The sequence below is a fragment of the Poromitra crassiceps genome, assembly GCF_964638095.1.
Source record: "Poromitra crassiceps genome assembly, chromosome: 1".
NCBI classification, from domain to species: Eukaryota; Metazoa; Chordata; class Actinopteri; order Beryciformes; family Melamphaidae; genus Poromitra; species Poromitra crassiceps.
The window spans coordinates 94135212-94162711 of record NC_139623.1 but is presented as its reverse complement, the minus strand read 5'-3'; the positions used below and the strand labels follow the sequence as shown (position 1 = coordinate 94162711).

General features: G+C 47.0%; 1 protein-coding gene across 1 annotated transcript in view; it reads left to right on the top strand.

Moving 5' to 3' along the window:
- The window catches only part of vps13b (vacuolar protein sorting 13 homolog B), a 661063-nt gene that overhangs the window by 452004 nt on the left and 181559 nt on the right, over window positions 1-27500 (top strand). Inside the window, exons 35-37 of the mRNA XM_083634457.1 lie at window positions 23754-24110; window positions 25235-25652; window positions 27359-27496. Coding sequence (XP_083490583.1) covers window positions 23754-24110; window positions 25235-25652; window positions 27359-27496 — 913 coding nt within the window. The remainder of the gene's footprint in view (window positions 1-23753; window positions 24111-25234; window positions 25653-27358; window positions 27497-27500) is intronic.

The following is a 27500-nucleotide window of genomic DNA, read 5'->3' as shown; positions in this document are numbered from 1 at the left end:
TTCTCTGTCCATCTCCTTCCTCTCTCTCTCTCATCACAGAGCAGAGTCTTTCTCTGTCCATCTCCTTCATCTCTCTCTCATCACAGAGCACAGTCTTTCTCTGTCCATCTCCTTCATCTCTCTCTCATCACAGAGCAGAGTCTTTCTCTGTCCATCTCCTTCCTCTCTCTCTCATCACAGAGCACAGTCTTTCTCTGTCCATCTCCTTCCTCTCTCTCTCATCACAGAGCACAGTCTTTCTCTGTCCATCTCCTTCATCTCTCTCTCATCACAGAGCAGAGTCTTTCTCTGTCCATCTCCTTCATCTCTCTCTCATCACAGAGCAGAGTCTTTCTCTGTCCATCTCCTTCATCTCTCTCTCATCACAGAGCAGAGTCTTTCTCTGTCCATCTCCTTCCTCTCTCTCTCTCATCACAGAGCACAGTCTTTCTCTGTCCATCTCCTTCATCTCTCTCTCATCACAGAGCACAGTCTTTCTCTGTCCATCTCCTTCCTCTCTCTCTCTCATCACAGAGCACAGTCTTTCTCTGTCCATCTCCTTCCTCTCTCTCTCTCATCACAGAGCAGAGTCTTTCTCTGTCCATCTCCTTCATCTCTCTCTCTCTCATCACAGAGCACAGTCTTTCTCTGTCCATCTCCTTCATCTCTCTCTCTCTCATCACAGAGCACAGTCTTTCTCTGTCCATCTCCTTCATCTCTCTCTCATCACAGAGCAGAGTCTTTCTCTGTCCATCTCCTTCATCTCTCTCTCTCTCATCACAGAGCACAGTCTTTCTCTGTCCATCTCCTTCATCTCTCTCATCACAGAGCAGAGCACAGTCTTTCTCTGTCCATCTCCTTCATCTCTCTCTCATCACAGAGCAGAGTCTTTCTCTGTCCATCTCCTTCATCTCTCTCTCATCACAGAGCACAGTCTTTCTCTGTCCATCTCCTTCCTACTCTCTCTTCTTCAGGGGACTGGCATGGCTCCTGGTTGGAAAAGCACAAGTCCTTCCAGAGCTGGCTAGCTAGTAGCTAGCTATAGCTGGCTGGCTGGCTGTCAGTGGACGGGGTTCCTACTCTAGAGACAGATAGAAGTTGACAGTCCGTAGATTATGATATTATGTGATTACCTCCTTGTAGTCTGCGCTGCACTAAGGAGACAAACGGGCTGCTCTCTCACGCAAGCTTGACTAACGCAGCACTTAGCGGGTGTCACAAGTGGTGTAGGTCGCCAGCCAAGATGAGCAACTCTGCGAAAGAGATTCACAGTAGGCACGAACACGCTGGTCGGTAGCTGCTTTGGTCTGTCAGTGGGTTTGGACAGCAGTTTTACGTTATTAGTGGCGAGCAGAATGCTTACTGATGCGTGTATTTTTCTGTGCACATCACCCACACAACCACACTCAACCACACACAGTGATACAGTATGTGTTGAGACAGTCCGCTAAAGATTTTCTTGTTGTTGGTGTCATTGTTTCAAAATGATCTATCATAGAGGCTGATGAAGGCTCGCAATCAAACCATGGTCTTTTGTCTTTCCGTATCCAAGCCCTACTGCAATGTAGAGCAGCCAGCAGGCATGAAAGATGAAAGGTTCCTGCCCCAACAGTTTTTGGACTCACCCTGAGTGTCAATGTGAAATGTATACAATGATCTTTCCATACAAATGAAGAGCTTTCTACGCCTCAAACCTCTCTCCAAAATGCTACTAAATGTTGGACACTAACTGTGGGAGCATGGAAGCTTGGTGACCTAGCCTGCTCTCTTCTACATCAATGTAACTCTGGTCCATGTAGGAGTATTAGCTGGACGTCAGAAGCACAGCACATGGCTTATCTAAGCCGTGGTGTTGTTGACAAGCTTGGCTTGGTGCGTGGCCTAGGGCTGGATCCTTGTCTGTGTATGTTTAAAGTCAACCATTTTCCAAGAGCGCTCCTCCTTGTGATGAGTGTTTCATATTGTCTCGTAGCTGTTGAGCTGTGAGAGCTGAACTCTACCTCCGAGCTGTCCAGGACAGTGAGGTGTGAGACGAGCTGCTCTGGACGCTGCTGCTGGCCAACAGAAAGAGAGACACGCCGGAGACAGCGTGTCCAAAAGCACAGAAAGGATAGAACAGACAGCGAGAGCGAGGGAGGGAGGGAGGGAGCGGAGACAGCGTGAGACAGGACGGCAAACTGACAGAACGTGAGACGGAAACAAAGAGTCAGGGTGAAATCGTGAGAGACGAGACATGACAGAGTGAGAGGAGGCGAGAGTCCGGGCCCTGTTCTCTTTGGATTCCTGGCTCTGTCCTAAGTGTTTGTCTGTAAATGTGGGAGCTGACGTTCCTGAGAGGTCAGCTCTGAACCGGTCAACCTGGCTATTAACCCCCTCTGAGGGCCAGATCCCTTTCACCCGGACCTCTCCCCGTCCTGCTCGCAACTATTTTCACTCGCCCCGTTGCTGCTGAGAGCAATAATAAATACGGCTCCCTGCGCCGCCGGCTCCTTTTCCATTTTGGCTGCCTTACATCTGTTAAGTAAGCGCCGTTGTCTCAGCTTATCTTAAACATACATATTTTTATAGCCAGTGTTCATCTCGCTGCCCTTCTTTTGTTATGAAACCGTATCTTCTTCTTTTTTTGCGCGGGTCTCGCTGACCCCTCCTATGTGAATCAACTGCTAATTGACAGCCAGTCATAACAACTCACCTTCCCTGTTTCACCCCCCCACCCCCAACCAACCCCCGTCTCAAAGCACCACCGTGCCACATTCTTAAATTGGCCCCCTTGGAAACTCAATCTATTTGAGATCAGTAGCAGCTGAATTTGCTCTCCCCTCAATCGGTTTTGTCGAAATTGGCGTGAAAACTCCAGATAAAATCACCAAGGTTGGAATTCTATTAGAGGAGCGAAACAAACGCCGCCTTTGAGGAGAGGCAGCGGGCCCCCGCCGTGAACCCTGGGATCGGGTGTCGGCTCAGGTGAGGAGGAGTCGGGGGTGCCCTCTCTCTCTCTGCCTGCAGGGGAAACAGGCTCACACACCCAAGGGACTAGTAAAAGCAGGGCACACCGGGCCAACTAGTACAGACACACACACACACACACACACACACACACACACACACACACACACATACACGCATACACGCATGCACACCATAGTAGACTTTGTTCAGTGAACAGCCCTGAATTTCTGTCTGAAACAGGGTAAAGAGTTTTTTTTTCTTCACACCTGTATAAGCAAGATTCCACCTAGAATAACAGGTGATGGGGAGTGTTGGGTTCGCTCTTTGTGACTTGGAAGGTGTAGTGAAAATGTGTATCATGAGTGAATGTGTGGGTGTGTATGTGCCTGCGTGCATGTATCTATTTCTCTCTCACTGTGACTTCTAAGTCCTGTGGATGATTGGAGTTCTACTTGGACCCTAAAACAAAATTCACTCATCATTCCTTTGACCTTGGACAGATACAGTAGTGCCAACATGAACAGATCTCTCCCAAAAGTGAAAAGCAGATAATTTGGAAGATTCTTTTTTTTTTTGCGCTTCTATTTGATGAAGATTGGTTAGGTGTAAAATATCAAAAAATATCCTCAGTCCACAAAGTCACTCTTCTGCTCATTGTTAAAGCCATCCAAGATTATAATTAGGGCTGTCAAACGATGAATTTTCTTAATCGCGATTAATCTTGCGATTAACTATAGTTAATCGCATCTTTGTATCGCATGTTTAAAATGCCATTATTTTGCATTTCAAAGCATTGTTAAATCAATATTAATAATTCTTACCATGATTGGGACACGTGATTGGGAATCAAATGAATGCAAATAAATGGACTTTGTGATCTTGAATTTTAGATTTATTTTCAATTCAATAGAAGTGCAATGTAGACCAGGCCCGATTTTAGCCTGCTACATTAGGGTGGGCTGGTAGGGGGCAACTTTGGCAGTAGTATGCCAGAGGTTGTGGGTTCGGGGATGGGGATTAAGTTGCATTATATTCTAATTTATAAAGAACGATTTGAAGCAGGGTGTAGAAGCCATTTCCAGAGTTAAGTGTAATGGGTACACCAAATTGTTCCAGTAGGAGTCAGCCACCTACTTGTGACATGTTGACAGATATGGGAAGATGTCATTATAATGTTTATGTTTACTATGGGGGACCAACAACTTATTTTATTTACCTTATTGCACTGACAGATCATTTTATAATTTTACTAGTTTCAAATATTTGGGTTTTCAGGATGATGGGGTTTATTTGCTAAAAGTGGAACTGCATTCCTTCTGGTTTTCTTCATTGTTCATGATTTTGTGGAAAGCATTCACTATCTATAGAGTCTATAGTGAATGCTGTTTACTTGTGCTACTAAACCAACATCAGGACATCCAAGCAAGTTCTGACAGAGAGCAATGCCATTGGACCGCATTGGACAAACACATTTGCATATTTCTCCCAGAATGCATTGTTCCTTCCAAACTTTTGACAAGAAAGTAACCACAATAAATAAGTGGTGGGTGGACATAATCATTAGCCTATTCTTAGTTAAACATGCAGTTTTGGAACATTCAATAAAGACAAATAAAAAATAGATATGACTCGACACCCTAAGTGATTCACACATGTTATGAGAGTGGTATATATGCCCATCACACCAATATCCGTTTCAATGTAGAATGGTTAGTTCCTTGCTCTGCTCTCCCCTAAGAGTGCAACAGGACAAACAACCATGTCCAACCCTGTATCACCCCATATCGTGCTGTGAATCTGTATTTTCCATGTACGGGTGCATCGAAGGGACAAAATAGCAGCATAGCGCATTATGGTCAGGCCTTAATCGCATCGCGATTAACGCGTTAACGCTGAGAGCCCTAATTATAATACATGAATGATGTTTGTAAGGTGGATGTTAGTTTTCAGAATTGCTTCATTGTTTTACATGATGTCTCTTCAAGGGCATCTTTTAAGAACTAAGCAGTAGTCTAAGTATACCCTAACTGCTATCTATATACACAGTGTGTGAGATGAAGGATGTCTTTGTCTGTACTGTGGCCCTGAAACCTGATCGAGGCATGTAAACCAAAATGAAGTCTATGCAATGATAGATATGCATGGATAGATGCCATGTAACCACTTGAGACCTTGGTCAAAAACATAACTCAGATGTTTTGGATGCTCAAGAGGTGGACTTGATTTTATACCTCACCTGTTTCGTTTTGTCCACTTGGAGCCGGTCCAGTGGTTAGATGTGCATGTCAAAAATGGATTGTCAAGCGCACCTCACATATTCCAACACTTGGAATAGTCCTCTATCTTGAATGTATTCTTGATCATGTCAGTGACAGTATTTTGAGATTTGTTTTCGGATCTAGACCGCATAAAACCAGGTCCAGTTCAAAGACCATTACATTTACACATTTCAAATCTGGGCTAGATTACCAACGGGACCCTAGACTCTCACCAAGAAACACTTTGAGATTTGTGAAACTTTTATCCTATCTGTGAAAATGGAAAAATGGAAGATGTAATTGTTTTCCCCATCTAGACCGTATAAAACCAGGTCCAGTTCAAAGACCATTACACTTACACATTTCAAATCTGGGCTAGATTACCAAGGGGACCCTAGCCCAGGGGTGGGCAACTATTTTTTATGGGGGGGCCACATGAGAAACCCAGATTGTTGCCGGGGGCCGAACAAATATTGTCATGCCGTAACCCATGGATGGGCAACTTTGATGATAGAGAGGGCCACACAAAAAATTCCTCGCTACGATTTTGCTGAGGGCCGAACGGTGCCAGCACGAAACATTTGGGGCATTTGAAGCCAGGTTTAGAGGAATAACTCATTTTAAATGAACAGTTGTGATGTCATTATTCAGTCTTAACCACCAATATTTGATCCTTTTCTCACTCACTCCTATGTCACCACCTGCTCTCCCTGCAGGGCTTGAAATTAACTTTTTTGACCACCTGCCAATATGGCTGCTAGATTTCAAAGTTAAATGTTTTTCTTGAAATAAACCAGAATATGAGTGGGTTAATTTAAGTATAAGTATCAGTAAGTGGCCCGGGATTCTCAAAGCCTGTGTTGAGGGTCACACAAGAACAAAAATGCACTCTTGAAGCTAAATAAATCCAAAACCAACGAGTTAATAATTTAAATTTCTACTTCAATGTAGAACAGTCATTTCTTACACATGAGATTACTTTGAGCCTTTTAGTCATAAAGATTATTGAAAGAAATTTCATATTCCAGACTGAAATGCTATAACAGAAGTGGAGTATTGGCCAGAATGACATGAACATTTGGACACTTATTCAGCGGGTATCTTGCATGTTGAGTTCAGGTGCACTGTAAAAAAAAAAGAAGAAAATCGCAATTCCATCGCCGGCCGTATTTTGCCCATGTGTGCCCTAGACTCTCACCAAGAAACACTTTGAGAAACACTGAGATTTGTGAAAATTGTATCCTATCTGTGAAAATGGAAAAATTGAAGATTTCATTGTTTTTGCCCCATCTAGACCACATAAAACCAGGTCTAGTTCAGACCATTACACTTATACCTTTCAAATCTGTTCTAGAGTACCAATGGGACCCTATACTCTCACCAAGATATACTTTCAGATTTGTGAAACTTTTATCATGGTATGAGCACACTTGAACATTAGACCCGGGAAAATGACGGCCATCTTGGAATTTTGGTCAAATCTGACTTCCCTCCACATCTGAAAATAAACCTTATGGTATTCCCTAACTGTGTGAAATTACACGTTTCTCTCAAAAAGTGCATGATTATTGTGCTTAGCGTTGTGCGATGTTAGGAATTTATCCATCGTGATTATTCCACAGTGAACCATCGTGATCCACGATGGCATCGTCATTGGCGGGGGTGGGGGGAATAATTAATAATTTATTAAGTCACTGCGGTGCGGTAATGCCATTCATTGCAATGCGTTCATTACAACTGGACAGCTGAGCTCTTCACGGAGACCAGCGGGCTTGATAGGCTACTAAAGCCTCTGTGCTAACAGCACAGAGCCAGGTGACTGAATGAAGCAGTGGCTCTCACTACCAACAATTTGAACGGCGCAAATAACAAAACGTTAACTAGCTGGCAGTAAACTGACTGAATTACTGGCTGATATAACGTTAGATTGTAGCGTCAGCAGCAGCAGCTGTGTTTCTCTCTCAACTCTCCTCTCGTCAAATCGCTCTCATTAGGTTCAAAAGCCCACGCGAATCTAACGTTATATCAGCCAGTAATTCAGTCAGTTTACTGCCAGCTAGTTAAATTCAACACATACACGTTGGTGAGGACCTGTAACGTTAACGTTTTTTCATTCAGACTGATGCGTCTAGCGTTGAGGCTGCTGCTGTGAGCGACTTCAACTTTCACTTTGGAAACATGCGAGTTAAATTCACAGTTGAAGACTTTGGGTTGAAAACAGGAAAGAACGTGAAGTTTCTTCTTTGTCTTAAAAGTTTTCGCAACAAAAGAATTGACTTCTCATGCGCGGGGGACGCCCATTAAACAAGCAGACATTAAACAAGCGCTCCCAGTGCAGAGAAGCACTAAAGAGGAGGAGGGGGAGGGGAGGCTTCTCTGAGTCTGAACTGGGCGCGCTCGTTTAATGCCGCCGGCGCGTCCCCCACCCGTCACGGTGAGTGGACTTGGTATTTTTTATTATTAAAACGTCACAAATTTATTTCGAACAGATAATTAATCACGATGATCCGATGTAGACGGCTCAGAGGTCGATGGGGGGTCGGCCAATCACGATGGTCGATGCCATCGTCCATCGTGCCAACCCTAATTGTGCTTATAAAACGATTAAAAAAAACGATTAAAACGATTTTCAGACGGCAGCCCGTCTTTATTGTCACACAACACACTACAACACATGCATGCGGCCACTACACACACTCATGCTGATGGTGGCCGGTGAAATATGTCCTCTGCATTTGACCCATCCAGGCTTGTCCTTTCCTCCAGGGGGGCAGGCCAGGAGCAGTGGTCGCTTTCTCGTACAGCGCCCGGGGACCAACTTCGGATGTTGTCGTCACTGGTCGGATGACGATGACAATCTGATCTTCTGCATGTTTTTAGTGGGGGGTTATATACGGAGGAACCCCCTGGGGGAGCACGGGGAGAACATGCAAACTCCACACAGACAGAAAGGCCCTTACGACGAGATACCCCACCTGGGCAGTAGGCACTGAAGATATGGGGGGGGAACACAACCACAGCCCCCACAGTGTCCCAGGCGAGAGTCGAACTCAGGACCTTCTGACTGTGAGGCGACAGCTCTACCACTGAGCCACCGTGCCCCCGTGCTTATCCGCTCTAATATATATTTTACCATATTTATTTTTATTTAACGTCTTTCCGCTGCCCTTTGCGTCCCCCTTATCAAGGCCCTCCCAGCAAACACAGATCAGGGGCCAGGGGGTCTTGCATCATTGTCCTCTGACTCTGAGGGCCCAACATGCAGCACAGCAGAGCCTGGGTCTCACTCAGTTAACATGCAGCACATCAGAGCCTGGGTCTCACTCAGTCAACATGCAGCACAGCAGAGCCTGGGTGTCACTCAGTCAACATGCAGCGCATCAGAGCCTGGGTCTCACTCAGTCAACATGCAGCACATCAGAGCCTGGGTCTCACTCAGTCAACATGCAGCACATCAGAGCCTGGGTCTCACTCAGTCAACATGCAGCACAACAGAGCCTGGGTCTCACTCAGTTAACATGCAGCACAACAGAGCCTGGGTCTCACTCAGTCAACGTGCAGCACAGCAGAGCCTGGATCTCACTCAGTCCATCATTCTCCTCTGAGGGCCCAACATGCAGCACATCAGAGCCTGGGTCTCACTCAGTCAACATGCAGCACAACAGAGCCTGGGTCTCACTCAGTCAACATGCAGCACATCAGAGCCTGGGTCTCACTCAGTTAACATGCAGCACATCAGAGCCTGGGTCTCACTCAGTCAACATGCAGCACATCAGAGCCTGGGTCTCACTCAGTTAACATGCAGCACATCAGAGCCTGGGTCTCACTCAGTCAACATGCAGCACAACAGAGCCTGGGTCTCACTCAGTCAACATGCAGCACATCAGAGCCTGGGTCTCACTCAGTTAACATGCAGCACATCAGAGCCTGGGTCTCACTCAGTCAACATGCAGCACATCAGAGCCTGGGTCTCACTCAGTTAACATGCAGCACATCAGAGCCTGGGTCTCACTCAGTCAACATGCAGCACATCAGAGCCTGGGTCTCACTCAGTCCTGAGGACAGGGGGTCTTGCATCATTCTCCTCGGAGGGCCCAACATGCAGCACATCAGAGCCTGGGTCTCACTCAGTCCTGGGAGCACATCCAGAGAGAAATTAAAGGAAGATTACTTCAATCCTCCTCTGCTAATTTCAGCTCTGTAAATAGACATCGAGCCAGGATTGTTCTCGTCTTCATGCCGTTCTGTGAATTGTGCGTGCGTGCCTGTGTGTGTATCTGCGTGTGTGACTGTACACTATGCATTTGCGGGTGCATGTGTGCTGGCTTTTGCACATGTATACAAGCTGGTGTGTGCTTGCAAGTGTGTCTTTTTTGCAGCCGTGTGGGTTGATCAGAGCAGCATCGCTCATGGTCCTCAGCAGGCCACCTGGGGCTCATCTGCCCTCCCCTCCCCTCCCCTCCCCCCAACAGCCTCCCTCCCTATCCTGCTCCAACCAGCCCCCATCTCACCCCGGGTCGCTGTTGTTTTCCCTGCCGTTGCCGTTTCCCCGCGACCTCGTAACTAAAGCAGAGAACACAGACATGGCCGCCAGGCAGCGCAGGCAGGCGTTTCAGAAGAACACTCCATGACCTAATGGAAGGCATCTCCGCTGCTTTTTGAAGTCCCCCAGACGTCTGCTTTCACGAACCGCCGAGCCCGCGCTGAGGACAATGCAGTTTGAAGGCTCTTTTGTTGTTGTGTTTGTTGAAAACATAATGCCAAGCCTAATGATGTGGAGTTGAAAGCTTGGGTGGATGAACTTGAGGGCCAGGCTGAAACATGATGATTAGCCTGCTGCATAGTTCTGTTTTGTATTGGGTATGTTTTCTTTGTGTGCGTGCCTGAGTGTTGCCACACTCTGCTTTAAGCCACTAAATATAAACACTGGAGAAATGAAACAAGAATTACATTGGGTTAGCGCCATAGCGATAGCGCTCTTTGAAATTCACTTGTTATTCAGAGAGTTATTCAAGCAAAGCATAATCTCACACACTGTATCTCTCACACACACACACACACTGTCTTACCATCTCCTTTTTCAGTCACTCAGTCTCACACCAATGAAGGCCAGCATCACCGCCGTAGCCCACCTCGCTCGGGGACCCTCGGCATGTGTAAACACTGAAGCCTGAATATTAGATTAGAAAATTACCCCCGCACAAATCTCAAACCTAAATAGAGATGGTGATGGCTAATGAGAGCCAGTTGTTCTCTACCGCACTCCCAGGGAAAGAGAGGAGGAAGGAGAGAAAGATGATCATTCTGCTGCAGCAGAGAGCCCGGGATCGCAGCAATTAAGAGAGACCCCAGGGGGCCTCTGTGTCTCATTCCCTCTCACTTTTAGTGTATCTTACCATCACACTTCTGTCCACATCTGGCCTTTGTCTCAATTTCATCAGTGTCACCGAAGAATGTGAAATGCCGGGAATCTGGTTTCATCTGGTTTCATTTGCCAAGGGATATAGGAAAGGAGTTGTTGATATAGACTTATATATATATGTGTGTGTATATATATATATATATATATATATATATATATATAAAAGCCATTCGTCTGGTCCATCTGTTCTGCCAAGTTCTCCTTCCAGTTTTAGACTCATGATAGCTTTATCTTAAAGTTTCCATGTTTTTACTATCCATTTTTGTTTATCATATGACTGATATCTTGTTTATCAGCAATGATGGAAATGTTTTGCGATAAAGTCTGTTCAGCACCATCCGATCCCAGCCAAGAGATTAAGTCTGTTCAGCAGCATCCGATCCCAGCCAAGAGATGATGTCGGATGGTCTGTTCAGCAGCATCCGATCCCAGGCAAGAGATTATGTTGGATGGTCTGTTCAGCAGCATCCGATCCCAGCCAAGAGATGATGGATGGTCTGTTCAGCAGCATCCGATCGCAGCTAAGAGATGATGTTGAATGAGCGGAAAAGGTCTGTGTATCATTTCTGAATACTTGGATCATGACGCTTGAGCCCCTGTTTGTTTTCACTCACACAGTCGCCGTGTTAATCTACAATTGTCTTTTGGCATTTTTGAACAACTTCCTTCACTGACTAGTGCTACTACTGTATACTGCATCCTGCTTATTCAAACTGCAAGTGTTATAGTAGAGATATGGGTTCAATCCAACATGTCCTCACGCTCACCCCTAACCAACCATTGGATTTGATGGGTGGATCTGGATCAGGGTTTTGGTTTGGATTGGTGGATCTGTTGCAGATGATTGAAGCAATAAGTCCCCTATTGAGCTCCAAGGGTGATGTCTGTCAGGCCTTTTAAATCATTCTGGATTGCCAAAGATTAAGAGCGGGGCACGGTGGGTTTGGCGAGCTTGTCAGAGGTCCTGGAGTTGTACTGCGAAGGCAAGCGCCTTTAACTCAAAAGTGTTGAACACCACAGTGTAGCCTGCTCCATGTCAGAAGTCTGGATACAGCTCTGTTCTATTGAGTGATTGCAATCTGCATTGTATTTGTGGCGAAATATTTGTAAGCAAACCAATGTTGTGTGTGCGTCGGCGATAACCGTTTTTGAAGTTCAATAAATTATAAAACGGAGGCTCTGGCCGCCTCATCTCCAAGAGCCAGCTTTTTGTTTAGCAGCATTGAGCACATTCATGCACTGTGTTCAGTTTGTATGCCTCTGGCCAGCGATAACCATGGCTGGGTTATGTTTTCAGGTTGTCCGTACATACCATACATACCTATGTACATCTGTACGTACATACCTGTCCGATGTTCGTTAAGGCGATATCTCATGAACGCCTTTCGTCTGATTCAAACATTCACTTGGACTCAAGGATAAACTGATTAGATTTTGGTGGTCAAAGGGCAAAGTTCAAGGTCACTCTGACCTTACGACCACCTGTTTCATGCTTGTTAATGCGATATCTCAGGAATGCCTTGAGGGAATTTCTTCAAATTTGGCTCAGACCTTTAATATAGATAGAGACACCCCACTGTCTGCAGGCTTCGCCAATAATAATACATTGTACTCTTCCAGTCTCCTAAATGGGCATGGTCACCAGCTTGTGATTGTCTGGCTGTCAATGGTATGAAACTTCATTGGCTGCCCCAAGTTGCTCCTAAGTGGGTGTGGCAGTGGGTAGAAACCTAGGTGGCTCACATACAAGAAGTGACTGGCAGTTGAGGTGTCTCTATCTTAAAGGTCTCTGGCCATAGCTAGGGATAGGAAAGTCGTAGAGAGTCAAGGTTCGAGGGGTGGCTACAGGGAGTGGCTGGGGGGATGTGAGTGGTGTAGGGGTAGGACCCTTTTCCATGGTGAAAATTGTTAGCCGTGTTGTTGAGGTATCCCCAAACATTGCCTAAGGCTGAATGTCCACACCACTGCGCTGTGGGCTTCAAGGTGTTTGTGCTTGTATGAGTCTGGACAGACATGGATGTAGACTGCAACTTGTTGGCGGAGGCACACAACAGTGAGGTAGTATTTCTATTTATTTATTGATCTCCAGGCTTACAATTTTACATCTTTGTTTATTTATTGTTCTCCAGGCTTACCATTTTACATCTTTGTTTCTTTATTGTTCTCCAGGCTTACAATTTTACATCTTTGTTTCTTTATTGTTATCCAGGCTTACCATTTTACATCTTTGTTTCTTTATTGTTATCCAGGCTTACCATTTTACATCTTTGTTTCTTTATTGTTATCCAGGCTTACCATTTTACATCTTTGTTTCTTTATTGTTATCCAGGCTTACCATTTTACATCTTTGTTTCTTTATTGTTATCCAGGCTTACCATTTTACATCTTTGTTTCTTTATTGTTATCCAGGCTTACCATTTTACATCTTTGTTTCTTTATTGTTATCCAGGCTTACCATTTTACATCTTTGTTTCTTTATTGTTCTCCAGGCTTACCATTTTACATCTTTGTTTCTTTATTGTTCTCCAGGCTTACCATTTTACATCTTTGTTTCTTTATTGTTATCCAGGCTTACCATTTTGAGTTTTTGTTTCTTTATTGTTTTCCAGGCTTACCATTTTACATCTTTGTTTCTTTATTGTTATCCAGGCTTACCATTTTGAGTTTTTGTTTCTTTATTGTTCTCCAGGCTTACCATTTTACATCTTTGTTTCTTTATTGTTCTCCAGGCTTACCATTTTACATCTTTGTTTCTTTATTGTTATCCAGGCTTACCATTTGGCATCTTTGTTTCTGAGCCACAGCTTCTCCAAACCATAAAGCAGCTGAAAACACAAGAAGAATCTCTCTCTGTTCGTGTTTTCTCCTCTGCTCTTCTTTCTTTGTTCTGTTGAGTTAGGTGCTCCGCAGGTCTCCTCCCACTACACCGGCCTGCCATGCAATGACAGTGTGACTTGTAATAATGAAACGTAATGACAGTACGTCTCCTTTCATCTCCTCTCCTCTCCTCTCACACTTTTACACTTCTGTCTTCTCCCGTTCTCTCCTATCTCTCCTCTTTCCTCCTCTCTGTTCTCCTCTCTCCTTGCTTCCAGCAGCCTTTGCTGTGTGGAAGTGTTCCAACTGACCCATTCCTTCAGGAATGTCAATATGCATGAATTATGACTGTCACCCGGATGTTTGCTACCCCCCCCGTCTGTGACATGTCATCAGAGGAACAAAAGAGCCTCTGACACGACAGGGAAAATATGATCACATTCTTATTTCTCCCATCCTGTCCAGAGGAGGGAGAGAGGGAGCGAGTGATGGAGGGAGAAAGAGGGGAAGAGCGAGGGAGAAAGTGGACAGAGAGGAACGAGAGATGGTGGCCCGCGCGGGGGGTGGGGGGGGGGTGTTATAGCCTGCAACAGGTCTCCCACCCACTGCTCTCTAGAGGAACATGCTGTTATAGCCTGCAACAGGTCTCCCACCCACTGCTCTCTAGAGGAACATGCTGTTATAGCCCGCAACAGGTCTCCCACCCACTGCTCTCTAGAGGAACATGCTGTTATAGCCTGCAACAGGTCTCCCACCCACTGCTCTCTAGAGGAACATGCTGTTATAGCCTGCAACAGGTCTCCCACCCACTGCTCTCTAGAGGAACATGCTGTTATAGCCTGCAACAGGTCTCCCACCCACTGCTCTCTAGAGGAACATGCTGATAGCCTGCAACAGGTCTCCCACCCACTGCTCTCTAGATAGCCTGCAACAGGTCTCCCACCCACTGCTCTCTAGAGGAACATGCTGTTATAGCCTGCAACAGGTCTCCCACCCACTGCTCTCTAGAGGAACATGCTGTTATAGCCTGCAACAGGTCTCCCACCCACTGCTCTCTAGAGGAACATGCTGTTATAGCCTGCAACAGGTCTCCCACCCACTGCTCTCTAGAGGAGCATGCTGTTATAGCCTGCAACAGGTCTCCCACCCACTGCTCTCTAGAGGAGCATGCTGTTATAGCCTGCAACAAGTCTCCCACCCACTGCTCTCTAGAGGAACATGCTGTTATAGCCTGCAACAGGTCTCCCACCCACTGCTCTCTAGAGGAACATGCTGTTATAGCCTGCAACATGTCTCCCACCCACTGCTCTCTAGAGGAACATGCTGTTAGACCCTGCAACAGGTATCCCACCCACTGCTCTCTAGATCTGCATGCTGTTAGACCCTGCAACAGGTATCTCACCCACTGCTCTCTAGATCTACATGCTGTTAGACCCTGCAACAGGTATCTCACCCACTGCTCTCTAGATCTACATGATGTTAGACCCTGCAACAGGTATCCCACCCACTGCTCTCTAGATCTGCATGCTGTTAGACCCTGCAACAGGTATCCCACCCACTGCTCTTAAGAGCTACATGCTGTTAGACCCTGCAACAGGTATCCCACCCACTGCTATCTAGAGGAACATGCTGTTAGACCCTGCAACAGGTATCCCACCCACTGCTCTCTAGAGCTACATGCTGTTAGACCCTGCAACAGGTCTCCCACCCACTGCTCTCTAGAGCTACATGCTGTTAGGCCCTGCAACAGGTCTCCCACCCACTGCTCTCTAGAGGAACATGCTGTTAGACCCTGCAACAGGTATCCCACCCACTGCTCTCTAGAGCTACATGCTGTTAGACCCTGCAACAGGTCTCCCACCCACTGCTCTCTAGAGCTACATGCTGTTAGACCCTGCAACAGGTCTCCCACCCACTGCTCTCTAGAGGAACATGCTGTTAGACCCTGCAACAGGTATCCCACCCACTGCTCTCTAGAGGAACATGCTGTTAGACCCTGCAACAGACCTCATGCTCTCTAGAGGAACATGCTGTTAGACCCTGCAGCAGACCTCATGCTCTCCAGAGGAACATGCTGTTAGACCCTGCAGCAGACATCATGCTCTCTAGAGGAACATGCTGTTAGACCCTGCAGCAGACATCATGCTCTCTAGAGGAACATGCTGTTAGACCCTGCAGCAGACCTCATGCTCTCTAGAGGAACATGCTGTTAGACCCTGCAGCAGACATCATGCTCTCTAGTCTAGAGGAACATGCTGTTAGACCCTGCAGCAGGCCTCATGCTCTCTAGTCTAGAGGAACATGCTGTTAGACCCTGCAGCAGGCCTCATGCTCTCTAGAGGAACATGCTGTTAGACCCTGCAGCAGACCTCATGCTCTCTAGAGGAACATGCTGTTAGACCCTGCAGCAGACCTCATGCTCTCTAGAGGAACATGCTGTTAGACCCTGCAGCAGACCTCATGCTCTCTAGAGGAACATGCTGTTAGACCCTGCAGCAGACATCATGCTCTCTAGAGGAACATGCTGTTAGACCCTGCAGCAGACATCATGCTCTCTAGAGGAACATGCTGTTAGACCCTGCAGCAGACCTCATGCTCTCTAGAGGAACATGCTGTTAGACCCTGCAGCAGACATCATGCTCTCTAGTCTAGAGGAACATGCTGTTAGACCCTGCAGCAGACATCATGCTCTCTAGAGGAACATGCTGTTAGACCCTGCAGCAGACCTCATGCTCTCTAGAGGAACATGCTGTTAGACCCTGCAGCAGACATCATGCTCTCTAGTCTAGAGGAACATGCTGTTATAGACTGCAGCAGGCCTCCCACCCACCCGCATTACAGGGTGGGGGGAGCTTGTTAAAAAGGCCCCACTCGGCGTCCTGATCTTTGGAGTATGTTGTGTTTAAAGTGCAGTTGACAGTCACTCTGAAGTGCCCGGCATCCATTTGCGAGCTCCGGGGTCGCGACCTTCCACTGCCTCTTTGTTGTGGTTCAGCTGAAGTGCATAGCAGGTTGCCTTTGTTATTGAAACAAAGTTCAATGTATTAAACGACCGCCTTTGATGCCATTTTTTGCTTTGTGGCCGCTGTTACAGCTTACAAAGAGCGGTGACTTCATAATATAAATGTCTTCCCCCCTCTGCGTTCCACCAGAAAATGAGAGAATGAATTGTGGTCTTTATGGCATTTGGTAAAGTATTATTATTATTATTTTTGATTAAGATGAGGTATTGCTGCATTGAGGCTTTCTTCCGTCAGCAGAAAAGCACAGAGGCCTGCTATCAGCTTTATGGTTCTGGTAAACAATAGCGGGTAGCGCAGCAGGGGCTTAACCTGTAAACTCTGATGTAGTCAAGATACAGGAGTTCATTTCCATGCAGACGTCTTGCGAGTTAAGTAGCTCCACTGAATAGTTCTGTCAAAAAGATTTAATAATATTGCTTCCATGTTTTTGAATGGGAATTCTACTGGAGTTACAAGAGAACATGGGAAAAGTTCAATAAACTTGGAACCTTGCTTTTTCAACATGAAATGCCTGAAAAGCAGCCAGTTGACCTGAGTACCATGACTACCGTGACTGTTTTTTAAATTTCATATGACTAATGGAATGCAATTGCCACTTTAAAAAATGGTTACTAAAGTTAATTGCCTTGCATACTGTATGTCATTTTCTTACTTTACGATGTTGCTTTCTCACCACAGTACATTTCACATTTGGCAGAATTACTAAACAGATCGTTCACCTTGACAGTAAAACATGAGGAGTTCACTGCCAGAAATGGAATCGATGCAGTGATATTTGCATACTGTACATTTGCCTACAAGGAAAATGACTGTCCAGATAGTTATAGTGCCCCAAGCCATGTGTCACACCAGCGTTTCTGGCTCCCTGCATCCTTTTCTTCTCCAAGCCTTTCCCTTAACATCCATGTCATTCTTTAATGATGTCAAGTGGCCGACCTCTCTCACTCAACACTGATGTCCAAGGTCTAATTATACCGCCGCCTTCACCTCCTCCCACAATTAGCACTGTTGTCACTTCCTAATGATGTCACTCAAGTAACCTTTCCATTTACCAATGCAGTCCTGCTTTGATGATGTCACTAACAGACAGTTTGGGGGTGTTCTGCTCTCCTAGTCTGTGCGTGTGCATGCGTGTGTGTGTGTGCGTGCGTGTGTGGTCAGGCTAGTAGCAAAAGTAGCTGATTTTTCCATCATTTTCTCCCCAGTTGTACTTGTCCCACCCCCTCTGCCGATCTGGGAAGAGCCGTACACACACACATGCTTCCTCCGATACATGTACAGTTGCCAGCCGCTTCTTTTCACCCGACAGCGGGGAGCTTCACCGGCAGGATGTAGCATGTGGAAGGATCCCGCTATTCCCACCAGTTCCCTACCGGCCCGAACAGGCGCCCTGAGTCCCCGACCGACCACTGACCGACCAGAGGAGGCGCTAGTGCAGCGACCAGGACACATACCCTCATTCCGGCTTCCCACCCGCAGACACAGCGAATCGTGCCTGTATGGACGCCCGACCAAGCCGGAGGTAACACGGGGTCCCGAACCTGCGACCCTTGTGTTGGTAGGCAGGGAATCTACCGCTACACTACCCCAAAGTTTTTCTTTTCTTTTTTTCTTTTTGGGGTTTTCTCCCATTTTCTGCTCAGTTGCACTTGGCCAATCCCCCCTGCTGTCCTGGTCATTGCTCCACCACCTCTGCTGATCTGGCGGGGAGCTGTAGACTAGTACATGCTTCCTCCAATACATGTGCAGTCGACAGCCACGTCTTTTCAGGTTTCACCGGCACGACATAGCACCCGGGAGGATCACCCTATTTTCCCCCACTTCCCCTCCCTCCTTCCCAAACAGGCGCCCTGACCGACCAGAGGAGGCACTAGTGCAGTGACCAGGACACATCTCACTACTATCAGGCGGTCAGTGCACAATTGCTCAACAGTTGTGCGGGCAAAGCCATGCAGCATGTGAGCGGCATCTGCGTCCTCCACGGCAAACCAATGAGTGCTGCAAGCTGAGCGGGCGAGGTGTGCAAGGCAGCGAGGGATACTACAAATGAGTGCGCAACATTTCTAGTACTTTTAATTGGGCTTCCCACCCGCAGGCATGGCCAATTGTTTCTGAAGGAACGTCTCACCAAGCCAGTACCGCTGCCGGCAATTGAACCCTGGTCTCTGTGTTTGTGTGTTTTTTCTTTTTATTATTATTTCATGTCTTATTTTTGTAATAAAGACTTTTATGTCATCCTTAAAATATACTGAATGTACTATTTGTCTTCTTTTTTGGTTATTTATCACTTAACTAAACCGAGTGAACCTGGAAGATTTCTGGCCTTCATGCAGACTTCGGTGAGGATGTTTGGCTGTTTTAAAGGAACTAGGAATCTTGCGCGCTCAATTCCTATGCTCGCCCGCTGCGCGGCCCTGCACTTTGCCGAGCTGGCCGTGCAGCTCGCATACGCAGCTTGGCAGCTACGCGGCCTCGCCCTGGCTGCTCCTTGATGTCATATTTCAGGGATGCTGGATCACCTGTCCTGGAGCTGGCAACATACAGCTGTCCATGGCTGAAGACGGGGGTCTGAAGCCAGGGACTTGATTTTGCTCTTATGACATCACTGATGACATCATTAGTGGGACTCTTATGACATCACTGATAATGTCACAACTGCTTTTATGACATCACTGTTGACATCACAACCTCTTATGACATCACCGATGTCACAATGCCTCTGACGTCACTGATGATGTCACAATTTATGACATCAGTGATGACATCACTGGGACTTTGTGTGTGTGTGTGATGTCACAATGCCTCTGACGTCACTGATGATGTCACAATTCATGGCATCACTGATGACATCACTGGGACTTTGTGTGTGTGTGTGAGAGTGAATTTATGACATCACTGATGATGTCATCAGTGGGACAGACAGACTAACAAACAGACAGAGCCCTAGCTCCCTTATTAATAGTCCCCTTTGTTACTTGTACTGTACTTGTACTTTGTTACTTTGTTATATTCTGTCCTGTTGACTTCATTGAATTCCCACCATCTTAAAACATTCAGATTTTCATGTTTCCTGATCTCTGAACCTGGATTGCAACCTACTTTTGATTCATCTGGAAACAATCGACTGCATATGTGGTATTCAGATGTAAAAGTTATGTAGTCATATTTGGATAGCCAGCCAACACTGCAAACGGGTGGCATTTGGATGATATGACATTTGCTTCCGCACATTACCCTAACTCCAGCCAAGCTGTTCTGAGTTACACTGACAGAAATAGGGGTCAGAAGTCGTACAGATGCACTCTGATGTGATTGGCACTTTGGAGACTCATGGTTTCACACTTTGGGGATTATCCTCCATTTTCCAGAATGTTCTGCCTAGCGACTCTGAGGGGATGACTTCATGATTGGCCAGTGGGGGGAGGCTGTGTGTGTGTGTGTGTGTGTGTGTGTGTGTGTGTGTGTGTGTGTGTGTGTGTGTGTGTGTGTGTGTGTGTGTGTGTGTGTGTGTGTGCACGTTCATGATCATGATCAACTGTGTCCAGAGAAAGATTGCACTGGGATCTGGAAACAGCGCTTCACTGCAGCCATGATATAATAATATCATAGAAAGTAATGGTTGGAAAAGGGGATTTCAGGCGGGACGGAGCCTGTAGCTACAGTGTATGTTTGTATTCTGAATTTATTGCCCTCTGTCAATGAATAAATTGGCGGATGGTTAAGGCATATAGACTATGGGACTGTAGGCTTATGTATTCCATGTATACCTGGTCTCTTGTTCAGTGAGTGAGCACAATAGGGATATAACTAAGCCCAGAGACATAGGGCAGAAGCCAGCTGCGTGCGTGCGTGCGTGCGTGCGTGCGTGTGTGTGCACATGCTTACAGTAAGTTTGTGCTTGGCTTTCAAACAAGCGGGGTGCTTTAAAACTACTATAGTTGAGATGAAACCCTGGGAAAACAACTGATCTGATGTGTGTGTACATGTGTGTATTCGATCTGATGTGTGTACGTGTGTGTGTGTGTGTGTGTGTGTGTGTGTGTGTGTACGCGTGTACGTATGTGTGTGTGTGTGTGTCTGTGTGTGTGTGTGTATGCGTGCGCATGCATGCCGATACACACACTATGCACACATTGTGCGCTGTGGTATGTTTTCTCATTGTCCCTTTTCCTCTATGCCCCCGATTGTGTTCCCCATTATCCCATATTCCACTTGTAAGCACATCTAAATATAGAGCAAGAATTTGCTTAGGGGGCACTCTGTTAGTAGTGGCGGTTAAAGAGAAGACGGGGTATTTGCTGTAATTGTAAATGTATGTGTACTGCCTAAGCTTGGGAAGAAAGAGGGTGAGAGAGAGAGAGAGAGAGAGAGAGAGAGAGGCATACTGTAGTAGAGAGTATCTGGCGGTCTCCCCTGGCTCTGTCTCTCGTTCCCAGCAGCTGTGCGGCTTATTTGTCCCTTCCGACGTGCAGCGCTCCTACACAGTGGACGTTTTTGCTGTCTTCGCTGGATACCTTTTTCACATACCTCCTTACCTCAGTGCAAGCTCCGCCCCCCCCCTAACACAACACACATGGAGACAGGTCCCGGGTGCCTTTCTCACCCCTCCCCATTGGTTGGAAAATCTGACATTTCTACAGAAAAGGAGTGCACACATCCTGTCCTCATTAGGCCAGGGAGAGGAGAGCGATCTGGCAGGGCCCATCCTATATGGAAGCCCTACACATGAGCCTGGCGCAACACAACAGAACAGAACAGAACAGAACAGAACAGAACAGGCAGGCATGCCGCGGCGTTTTATATGGCTCTTGTTCTTAGCCTTTGATGACACTGTTTAGAATAGGAAATATCTAATAAGTCAAGCATTTTGTCTAATGTGCTGCCAGTAGGTTTAGTATTTGCCTGGAGGTCTTGAAACACTATCTCCGCCACAGCAATAATATACATTTAAAATTCTCATAGAGAGAGAGAGAGAGAGAGAGAGAGAGAGGAAGGCAGGCAGCTGAGAGTACATGGTGTAATAGGAACCATGTGCAGGTCGGAGCGGACGAGAGAGAGAGAGAGAGAGGGGGATAGGATGGGACACCTTGGGTCTCTCTCCCTCCCGCTGCCTCTCTCCCCTTCTGTTTTTTCCATTGGTCATAATCCTGTTTTAAAAGACAGCAGTAGCTAATTGAAAGTGACGTGGCAGCCATTAACATGGATGAGAAGGGTACTGTGAGAAACATGGGGGAGAGGCCGGCCCGCTATAATTGGGTAATTGTATTGGACATGCTATTGGAGAATGATGATGATGATGATGATGATGAATAGGTCCGAGTCTCTCATGACACACCTGACAAGCCTGTAGCCATAATAGTGTTTTAATTCATGTGACCCAGTGCAGCACAACTGAGAAAACCTTACATGGGCTCTGACTGCAAGGCTCTGTCCAACTCTGTGCAATCTTTTTCACTCTTCTGTTTCAACCTTTGTTTCCCACTCGTCTCTTTCTGTCTGTCATGGGGAGAAAAAGCAATGTTTTTAGCTGGGTGGATTCATTTTGGGGAGGGGCTTTCCTCAATGTTTTACTACGATTTTTTCCATGTGCTGGGGACATTTTTAAAAAGTAAATGCTTCTGTTTATTCCAGCTCCCCCCCCCCCTCCACACACACACACACACACACACACACACACACACACACACACACACACACACACACACACACACACACACACGTCAGTTTGACATAAACATGTCCAGTGATTTTTTATTATTTAGTAGGTAGCATTGAGTTTGATATGTTTGTCTCGATCCTGTCCCATGGGAGCCGGTGGCCCCGCCCCTTCATGGTTGTGAGCATGGCATGCCTTGGTAGCAGAGAGAAAACCTGCCTGTTTTCATTGTCGTTTGAAACCCAGCAACCTACTCATATTGATTTATATCATCTGTTACTGAAAGCTTTTTATTGCCACAACGGCTGGAACTCTCCCGACATCCGTTACGTTGTGGAGCCAAGCATAAAATCTCGGCCGCTTTATACACAATACCACAGTCACTGCACGAAACGATTCCATTTGCCCGGGTGAGGCCCTTTTTTTTTAAAGACGTTTTCCAATATTGTAAGAAGTGCAAAATGATTTTAAGACCACAGAAAAAGCCCTGGAGTATGTCTTTAATGTCTCTAGCTGTGGCTATACGATGCTCTCCTGCTTTGGTCAATTTGTCCATGGTTTCAATCAAGCAAGTTATTTGGTTTGTGTCCCCTTGTAAAGACAGGATCCAAACAAGAAACAAACTTAGCAAAGAACCCCTCATCTCTTTTTATTTGATGCTGTGATCCCTCTCTGTAATGCTAACAAAGCAGAAAGCATCTTGGTTTGTTTTGAGATGAAGCAATAATTCGTTTTCATGCAAATTGAATTCTCATGTTCTTTCTAGTTTATCAGGCTGTTGCACATGTTTTGAGGTGTTTGTGTAGTTACACAGGTTGCAGCTGCACTTCGGTGTGTGTGTGCGTGTGCATGTGCGTGCGTGTGTGCATGTGTGTGCGTGTGTGTGTGTGTGTGTGTGTGTGCGCGTGTTTGTGTGCGTACGTGCGTACGTGTGTCTGTGTGCGTGCGTGTTTGTGTGTGTGTGTGTGTGTGTGTGTGTGCGCGCATGCATGTGTGTGTGTGTGTGTGTGTGCGTGCGTGCAACATGCATGTGTGTTTGTGTGTGTGTCCTGTATTGTTGCGTGTGTAGTTTTGGTTCCATGAAACATGGCTATTCTAGCCATGTTTCATGCTGCCTGTATTTATAGTTAGTACAGAGATAAGGGTGTGTGTACAAAGATAATGTTTGATGCAATGCTCATGCGGTTTGTGTTGGCTGTTTTCATGAAGGCAAATACCCAGTTGATAAAGGCAAATATGACATTGTCTGGATAGTCTTGGCTCTCTACTTCTACCTTTGGGACAGATGATGTATGTTCCCAAAACAGAGCTGACTATCCAGAGGTCATAGGGTGAATTCTGTTGTAGGGTGTGTTCCACTTTGCACTATTCAGCGACCTCGCACCCCCCCCCCCCCCACCAAAAAGAAAAAAGAAAAAGAAATGCACATGAACTGCAGTAGCTACCAATATTAGCAAACAGTACCGCGGTATGACGACTCGCAGACAAATCTGAACTGTTTGAAAACCTTGAAAATGTTGAACTTTCCTCAACTGTCGAAAGTGCTCTGCCCTGCCTAAAAAGACGGCAAGCAAAGCGCTTTCTCCACTGTGGCCCCTTTCCGTCAGCCTGTAGACGCTTCCTATTGACTCCCACTGACCTCTCCACAGGTGCGTCGGCAGGAGCGTCAGGGTAGCAGTGGGGACTCTGCGACGGGCGCGGACTCCTCCTCCCGTCACAGCGGGGCGGGGGGGAGGGAGGGGGGGAGGGACAGCGGCTTCGGCAGCGACAGTGCCCCCATCCGCATCGTCCAGATCGAGCCGCAGAGCGGGGCCAACCACCACCGCCTCGCCAGGCCCTCCCACAAGTCCACCATCACCAAGAACCTCAGCTTCATCCCCTTTGACCTCTTCCTCACCGCCAGTAAGCTGTCCGTCATGACCTACGCCTGCTCCAGCCCCCCCAAGGCCCTCCCCTCCTCGTCGGACACCCCCAGCACGCCGGAGAAGAAGGAGCCTGGAGACAAGGTAAACAAAAGGGCTTTTACATGAGTCATAGTTCTTGGATCAGTCAGTTGTCCATTTGTTTATAATTATTCGAACAGTACACAATAGCAAGATGTGTGTTGCTCTAGTATTGTAGAGCTGTGAATGTGAAGTATACTAATAGTAAGATATGCACACAAACCTACTGTTTACTTTGGAATCACTTTATAAGGTAGACTAGGGCAGTGGTTCTCAAAGTGGGGTCCGGGGATCCCCAGGGGGGTCCTTGAGGGGGTTCCAGGGGGTCCCCAGCAAAAACGGGAATCATTTATTTTCACAATAATTCCATCCATAAGTAACACAATGACAGAATGTACAGTATGACTATTTTGGTAATGGGTTTCATACACTTTCTGGAATAAAACATCTAAAAGTTCTTATCCGACGGGGGACCCTGGGACAAAACCTTACCAAATTATACCAAGTCCGTGGTCTAATTTGTGTCAGTTTATGGGTCCATGAGGTGGAAAAACTTTGAGAACCACTGGATTAGGGTACTCATATTGAGACTAAACTTGTTTAATTGAATCTAATCTTAACAAGGACTTCTGCAGTACCATATGCAATTGTGTTTATCCCTTTAATCTGTCAGTGGCCCATATTGTTGTCCTTAACCTTTAAATGCAAAAGCACAAAGTGTATTAAAAGCGCTTCTTTTTATAGAAAGACAGGAGTAATGTATGATCCAGTTTGAGCCTGTTCTTAATGTTTGTGCTATATGCAGCTGCATTATGGGCCCAGATGAAACTCACAGACTTTTGGCACCAGCTCAGTACCAACTCAAACCCATCTTCATTTGATGCTTTTCAAACTCAGCCTAGTGATGAGAGTTTTTCATTACCATCTCCCCCCCTGCACGCAAACACACACACATGCACACACTCAGACGCACGCACGCACACACACACACACACACACACACACACACACACACACACACACACACACACACACACACACACACACACACACACACACACACACACAACATGAGCCTCATGCTTTCAGACTAGTAAGATTTTCATTCCTGGTAACAAGAATGTCTTGATTGTTAATTTCTATATTGCCCACCTATGCAGAAGATTATCTAAATTCATCCTCTCTAGGTGGGGAAGAGCGCCCTGAACCAGCCTGAGATCCTTTCCGAGTCGCCCCCGCCCCTGGACCCCGCTCCGGTCGCTCAGGGTTCCCTGGCCGGCCTGACTGCTGAGGACCTGCTCCACAGCAGCACCTCCCACACCCAGCCGGCCTCCCCCCTGCTGAGAGGCAACACCTCCATCACCCTGTTGTCCCTGGACGGCCTGCCCACCCCCAGCCGCTCGTCTGCCCGCCAGGCCCTGGGCGTGACCGTGGTGAGGCAGCCTGGGAGGAGGGGACCCGGGGACCTGCTACTGGAGCCCCTCCTCTACCTGCAGGTGGTGCAGCCCTCCGCCCTGCTCAGCTGCCACCACCGCAAGCAGAGGCTGGAGCTGTCGGTGTTCGACGTGGCCTTAAGAGGAGTGGCTTCTGACTACAAGTGCCTAGGTGAGAGAAATATGGAGAGTGGAACAAAGATTTTTTTTATCGTCAAGTGTTTAGACACACCTGATTGACAAATAGAAATAGTGAAGTTGAGCCAATGTATGAATTCCTTTCCAAAGCCTTTGCCTTCACAACAAGGCAAAGGGTGGCTACTTGAAAGAATCTAAAATATAAGATAGTTTTGATTTGATTTGTTTCACACTTTTTTGGCCACTGCATCATTTCATTTGGGTTATTTGGGTAATTTGGATTTCTTTACTATCATTCTAAAATGTGGAAAATAGTAATCAATAAAGACAAATGTGGTGTGTCCAAATTGTTTGACTGGTAGTGTATGTGGTAAGTGTTGGATGGGGAAGGGACAGGGACCTGGATTGCTGTAAGGGCAGAGGGTGGGGGTTACAGTGACCTGGATTGCTGTAACGGCAGAGGGTGGGGGTTACAGGGACATGGATTGCTGTAAGGGCAGAGGGTGGGGGTTACAGGGACCTGGATTGCTGTAAGGGCAGAGGGTGGGGGTTACATAGACCTGGATTGCTGTAAGGGCAGAGGGTGGGGGTTACATGGACCTGGATGGCTGTAAGGGCAGAGGGTGGGGGTTACATAGACCTGGATTGCTGTAAGGGCAGAGGGTGGGGGTTACAGGGACCTGGATTGCTGTAAGGGCAGAGGGTGGGGGTTACAGGGACCTGGCTTGCTGTAAGGGCAGAGGGTGGGGGTTACATAGACCTGGATTGCTGTAAGGGCAGAGGGTGGGGGTTACATGGACCTGGATGGCTGTAAGGGCAGAGGGTGGGGGTTACATGGACCTGGATTGCTGTAAGGGCAGAGGGTGGGGGTTACATGGACCTGGATGGCTGTAAGGGCAGAGGGTGGGGGTTACAGGGACCTGGATTGCTGTAAGGGCAGAGGGTGGCGGTTACATGGACCTGGATTGCTGTAAGGGCAGAGGGTGGGGGTTACATTAGTCTCGCTGGCCAGCCTCCTCTCCCTTCCGTCCGAGGAGTCTGGCGCCGCAGGTCTCCATAATTGGAATAAAGCCTCCCCTGCTCTACTCTGCTCTCCCATTGGAGCGACTCTTTCAGTGGCAGCCGGATGTCCGCTCCCGGCTTAGTACAAGCTCTGTCATTGGCTCTGACCATGTCAATCAGAGCGGCTTCCGCTCCTTCCTCCCTGTGTGTCGCTGTAAATAGTGCCCTGCCGCCTCAGTGAAAACAACAATGCTAACTAGCTAGCAAGCTAACGGCAGAAACCTGCACGCTAACTTGTTGCTACACGCTGAAAATGGCAAATTGGATCGTTAGAAACTACTTTGCAAGGGCACTGCCGCTAAGCGCCGCCCATTGCAATCCCACTATGGAGACCTGCGGCGCCAGACTCCTCGGACGGAAGGGAGAGGAGGCTGGCCAGGGAGACTAGGGTTACATAGACCTGGATTGATGGTGGGGGTTACCCCTGATTAAAATACACACCCTGGTTAGGCTAAAACATGAAGGATAGGGTTATGCTCCCAACCCAATATGCCAACATATTAACAAAACCAATAAACCAGCAAACATGCCATCTCCTTATGTAACTTATTTTGGAAACCTTTTGCTAATTTTTCCAGCGTTCTTCTATATCTTTCAATATCTCTCCCTTTCTCTGTGTCCCCCAACCTGCTTGTCTCCCTCTTCTATTTCCCTCTCACCATCCCTTCATGCTTGCAGACCCAGGGAAGACTCTGCCGGAGTCTCTGGACTACAATGTGTTCTGGCTGCAGACGGTAGCAGGGGAGGCCGACAGTAAAACGGGCATCCCTCCTCCTCTGCTCTGCCTGCAGATCAAAGACTTCCTCAACGGACCAGGTGG